The following is a 5,874-nucleotide window of genomic DNA, read 5'->3' as shown; positions in this document are numbered from 1 at the left end:
GCTTCCTTGAGAAGCAACCACTCTTCTTGAACTCCCATCTCCCTGGGGTCATGGTCCCTAAGGGCCTGACCGACTAGCCTCTTGAGCTTGTCAGAGTCAGCTTTTCTGAAGTCAAGGACTTCTGTGTTGCTGACTGATTTGCCAGCTTTACGGCAGATGGTGAAGGTGATCAGCTTGTGGTTGCTGTCACCCAGCTTCCCATCGATCACTAGGTCACCGATTAGGTCGTCTCCCATAGCCAGTACCAGGTCGAGCAGCGCTTTGCCTCTCAGCCCATAGATAATGAGCAGCGCTTTGCCTCTCGTTGGCCCATAGATAATGTAGGGGTTTCTGGAAAAAAAAAAAAAAAAGATTAGGCAGCAGATCAAATAGTCTCCTTCCTCATGGAAGAAGCCCAATTACAGAGAGGAGAGAGGGGCAGTTTCTTGGGGTCAACTCTCAGGGGTTTGATGATGGTTTGTACTGTACACATGCAGACTGGGATATTCTTCATATTGGCCTAGTAAACAGATCAAATCCATCCGGAAGTCATAGTGGCTTCATTTCTAATAAGAAAGCCTTCAGCTTTAGAGCAGTTTCCCTCTTGTAGGAAACAGCTTCTGTTTATTTCTAAGCTCTCAGAGCCACAATGAAAGAGAACAATTCAATTAAAAAAACTAGGGCCACAGGGTTCAAGGTCTTACCTCTGCTTTGTTTTGCTTCACCTTTCTCAGCACTCCAAGAAGAGAAAAGAGGGCCTGAAGCATGGGGCAGAGACAGGCATATGGCTTCTTGTTCCGGAGGCAGAACCAGTGCAGCACAGTGGTGTCCCAGACTGTGCAGTGTGTTTGAGAACATGAATGTCTAGCAGGGTAAGTTTAAGGTATGCCCATGGCTGAATCCAGGATTTTATAAAGGAGTGGGGGCAGCAGCTGGTTCTGCAGAGATGGCTTCACCCCCACTACCAGCTCCCCTACTGAACTAGGTTGCACAGATGGAGGCCCCTGGAGCAGCAGCTAGGGACTGTTAAGTCCCCAAATCAGGTAAAAATCTCCCCCAGACTCTTGGTACTCCCTCCCTTCCCCCTTGCATGCTCGCTGTACTCTGGCCAGGCTGTGCAGGGAGCCAGGCTCAGCCAGGGACAGCAGCAGCACTGGCAGCAGATGGGTCCCTCCTCCTTAAGCCTGCTCCCAAGATTGCTAGAAATACCTGATGGGATTGAGTTGGAAGGAGGAACCCACCCATCTCTACCACTGCTGCTGTTATCCCAGGTTCCCTGCATAGTCGGGGTGGGGGGGGACAGGAACAGCTGTGGAACTCCCACCCACCTCTGGTCAGCCTGGGGCAGTGGCAGCAGTGACCAGGGGAAAGGGAAATGGGAGGGGAGAGGAAGGGACCTGCCACCAAGCACAGAAGTGATGGAAAGGCTTGTGAGGGGACACAGGATTCTTACTTGATTTGGAAACTTAAGTCCTTTCCTTCTGCCCCACAGTGTGGTCTGAAACGGGTGTGGAACCTCATCACTGCACCCTCTGGGTCTGCTCCTGGATATGCTCCTTAAGAACCATGTTGGGAACATGGGTTTCTTGGAAAAGCCCTGTCTCCTCACAACTCCCTGGTTAAAACTAGTCTGGCAGCACATCTTTCAGTAGTAAACTATTAAATTGGTGGTGCGCTGGTAAACCTCACAGACACAGACACAGCTTATTGTCTATGAATCTCACCCAACAAAATGCAATCAGCAGGCCCAGACACCGAAGGGAAGGATGGGAAGAACACCCTCAACCACCATACAGGCATAGGAGCTACAGAATTAATAGCTCCAACCCATGGCCAGGCTAAGGGTCCACATTTCTACCAGCTTTTAAGTCAGTGCTTCCAAAGGCACAGTGTGGGTGGAGCTTCAGTGTGCAGACCTAATATTTGCCAAAGAGGTCTTGAAACCAGCTCAGCAACAGCAGGCTGAACCACCCTCTCAGCAGCTGATCTCGTGATTTAAAATAGGTTTACAAGGTTCTTTGGGTGAATAAGATCTCTTTTATTAGACCAACTTAAATGTTGGGGAAAAAATTTAGCAAGCTTTTGGGTTTACTAAAAATTTTTTTCCTATTTAAGTTGGTCTAATAAAAGATATCATATTCACCCAAAGAACCTGCCTATGTCCTGAGAACAACATGTCTACAACCTACACCTCTTAAAATAGGTTTAGCTCAGGTGACTTTCAAACTGTTTGTGAGATTTCCCCAGTATCTCTTGGTCCAAAGAAACAGCACCGGTCATGGCCTCACTGCTCTCAGCCTCAGCTCAGAAAGGACAGGAAGAAGATAGAGCTCTCTCCTTCACAGTTTACAACATTAGCTGCCCCACATACACACACACTGTCACTCACGCACTCTCTCCCAGTGGTTGCCAACTTTTCAGATTTGAGGCATTCCTTGATAGACTTGAGGCTCACCTCAGAAAATGCCTGCTCTTAGTTTTCATTTATTTTGTGACAATAGAAAAATAATAAAGCAATTCTTCTGGTGCAAAGAACTCCAAAAGACTGCAACAGGTTTGAATGCTATTTGAAATCTCTGGGTTTATCTTGTGAATCGTGTTTGCATACCTATCAATGCTAGTATTGCGTGGCATCCCACAGCATCCCTGAAAGGCTCTCAAGGCATCTTAGGGTGCTCTGGTACCCTGGTTGAGAATCAATGCACTATTCCTATGGCAGCTCCAGTGAATCTCTCAGAGATGCTGTTGGCGGCTGCTAAGGGTTCTGGGTCTCTGAAGACCATGACATTTCTGTTCACCTCCATATTCTCAGCAGCAGCAGTGGCCAAACCCAGAAACCTCATGCCTATTGCCAGGGCAATCCAACTGAAAACTCAGGAACTCCCCTGCTTCTTCAGACACAGACCTACAGAAGGAACAGTTAACACGCGGCCTGTGATGGGCCTTCCTCACCACTCTCTCCCTGGTCACAGGGAGGACTGAACTGCATCTCAGTGATGGTGAAATCCTGCCATTTAAATTATTCATCATAATCAACTTTCCCATGGTATTGCAGCTATTTTCTAAAGAAAGGAGCATTATCATTGGTTGATATAATTACAACACGCAAATTTACAATGGAATAGGACCTTTACACTAGGATTTTACATATTCTTGCTACCTATAAGGCTATAAATATCTAGATTTATTTAAACAATTATACAGATTACAATTTTTAAATTATTCCTTTTTCATTATCAGTGTTTTAGAAAATGGTGGAGAGATTTGGTGGAGCCCTACAGGCTCAAACCGTTAATTCAGTACATGATTTTTTTGAGCCAATATACATAGCTAAACTTCAAAACTGAAATGTGTCATGCCCTGTTTTTTTCTGTATAAAAAGCACACCGCCTACTGTATCTCAAAAGATTTTTATAGAGGCTTGTGGACTTAGTGTATTTATTTTTTATTTGAATGCTTCCAGAGTCATATTTTGTATTAAATTCAGATTTAATTTTAAGCTGCTCTCCTCTCACAGACCTCATGCCATGGGGAAACCAGGGTGGCCCTTGCTAGACCTCAGCCATATGTGGAAGAAGGTGTATATGTCCCAGCAGGCACATGGAGGAGAAGTACAGGACAATGCACAGGCATATGTCTAGGTGGGAGAAGCCCAGTCCTAGCATGCAGAACCACTGGCTCCTCCTAAGGCCATCACCTCCTCCTTCCTTCAGCATGCTGATATGCTGCTTGGCCTACAGCCCATGCTGCCTCAGGTACTCCTGGGAAGTAGCATAATGAACAGCCCGGTGGCCATCATCTCCCCTTGACAGCAATATGGTGTCCCTCTTGTTCAGCCACTGCTTCTTCTTGGTTGCCAAGACAGCAGCCTTTAGGGTCTGCCTTTTCAGACCACTAGCCTCTCTCTTCACCACTGTGTCCACCTGCTCTGCCTTCCTTTCTTCTCCTTCTTCCTGCTCACTTCTGTTCCATCCTCTCTCTTCACCCTTGTCCCCTAGTAGCCCATGATCCTTGTCCTTCATGTAAGCTTCCCCATCCACTTCCCGCCTGTGCCTGGTCAACTCATCGTTCTCAATGTTGGTTGGTGAGTAATGCCTCTGGAGGAAGCTCAGGACTTCCGTCTTATTCCATGGAGATTCACTGAGATTGTTGTGACACAAGGGGCACAAGTTTGAGGGAGGCCAACGTGTCTTTGGGAATTTGGGGTCTTCGTTTGACTGGTCTGAACAAATCAGAGCAAAAAAGAGTATCAGAGTCACTCCCAGCAAGCTCTGCAGCTGTGGCCTGGCCCAATGCAGTATCCAGAGCACTCAGCCTCCCACCTTGCCTCCCACCTGGCAGGAGTTGGGGAATCTCAGAGATGCCTCAGTGCTTCCCTATTCAACCTCTAGCATATCAAAGCCCTCCAGCCTTAGCTTGTTCTCTTGCCTCGCTACTGCCAGGTGCCCCCTCACCAAGCAGTGTGGAAAGCAGTCCAGTGGCTAATAGCATAACTTGGAGTGGGCAAATTGGGCATGAGGTCCAGGCACTGACTTAAACCACTGAACACCTGGTTATTCTGCACCTTTCTCACTGCTAGGGTCAAGATCAGATACAGCAGACCTGGCTTGAGGCAGGTGGTAGGGCAGCTAGCAGATAGTTAAAGGAGCTGCTGCTTTTTTGCCACCAGGCTGTGGACAGTCCCAGTGGTGGAATCCTTACTTTTCACCCGCATGTTGACTGTGTTGTGTCTCTCCCAAAGCCAGAGGATGGCCTCATCTCTGCTCTTCACTTGGTCCATGGATTTTTTTGCCATTCCTTCAAAGTGCTCTGAGCAACTTCTGCAGTAGTAGAAGTGATGCATGAAACCTCGCATAGTTTGAAGGACTTCTAATGGATCTAGAGAAAGAGGTATGACAGCACACAAGGCAAGGGATACCTTGCATCTCAAAGACATAACACCACTGCATTCACCGTGGCACCCCAACAGCCACTACCCCAGCACTGCCCTGCATCCTACGGAGCAAGATCCTTCATCTCCTCGTGGCAGCCTGCCAGCCCTCTGAGGCTAGGTGGGCCCAGGAGATTCCAAACATCCCCCAGAGCAGACACAGCCTAGAGTCAGTCAGACAATCAAGGCATCTCCTGCCATTTGGGAACCCTGCACCACACAGTTCCATCCATGCAGTAGGGCTGTCATGATTCACCATGGTACAGAACAGCAACCCAAGCCTTGCTGACTGTGCCATCAAGACATGAAGGTTTGGTATAAGAAATGCTCCCCAGTGACACGGGCTACATGGAAAGGCTGGAAGTACTAGGGTTATTTAGTATGCAAAAAAGATGAAGGTGGGGATTCAATAATAGTCAAATACCTCAAGATATCTTCTAAAGAGGGTAGTGACAAACTGCTCTGTGTGACCACAGGGAACAGGGTAAGAAGTAATGATTTTAGACTGAGGGAGATTTAGGTTAGACATTAGCAAGAACTTTCTAACTAAGGGTGTGGTTCACACTGCATTTTTATGCTGCTTACATGTTTAATAGTGGTAGTCCTAGCCTGAGTTTGGAGCAGTTGCATCCTATGGCTAAAAAGCTTCTCTGACTGTTCCTCACCTACAGTGGTGACTTGCCACTAGAGGGTTGGCGAGCAGGGGTCTGACTAGGAGCTACAGCTATGAGTTATCACTACAGAGCTGGTGAGTGAAGGACAGGCTTCTATGCCTGCTCTAGGTGAGGTATGAGAAAGGGGTTGGGGGGGTACAAGAACATGAAGCTGGGAGGCACAGAGGTAATGGGATGAGTGTGGGTAATGAAATGGGAGGTGGAAAGGAACTGGGGGTGGAGGAAGAGTGATGAAATGAAGGAAGTCACCCACTAAAGGAGAGAATAAAATGTAGTAAAAAGAGAGAGAGA

The 5,874-nt window shown here is 47.5% G+C and overlaps 1 protein-coding gene across 1 annotated transcript in view; it reads right to left on the bottom strand.

Annotated features, from left to right (window-relative positions):
* Positions 1 to 3,142: 3,142 nt before the first annotated feature.
* Positions 3,143 to 5,874, bottom strand: part of LOC109306958 (sulfhydryl oxidase 1-like) — an 18,263-nt gene continuing 15,531 nt past the window's right edge. The window contains exons 10-11 of the mRNA XM_019530582.1: positions 4,681 to 4,857; positions 3,143 to 4,201 (exon numbers count right to left, since the gene is read on the bottom strand). Coding sequence (XP_019386127.1) covers positions 3,714 to 4,201; positions 4,681 to 4,857 — 665 coding nt within the window. The 3' untranslated portion in view covers positions 3,143 to 3,713. The remainder of the gene's footprint in view (positions 4,202 to 4,680; positions 4,858 to 5,874) is intronic.

The sequence above is a fragment of the Crocodylus porosus genome, unplaced genomic scaffold (genome assembly GCF_001723895.1).
Source record: "Crocodylus porosus isolate Cpor-Errol unplaced genomic scaffold, CroPor_comp1, whole genome shotgun sequence".
NCBI classification, from domain to species: domain Eukaryota; kingdom Metazoa; phylum Chordata; order Crocodylia; family Crocodylidae; genus Crocodylus; species Crocodylus porosus.
The sequence above is the reverse complement of the archived record's forward strand: the minus strand, read 5'-3'. Positions and strand labels throughout refer to the sequence as shown.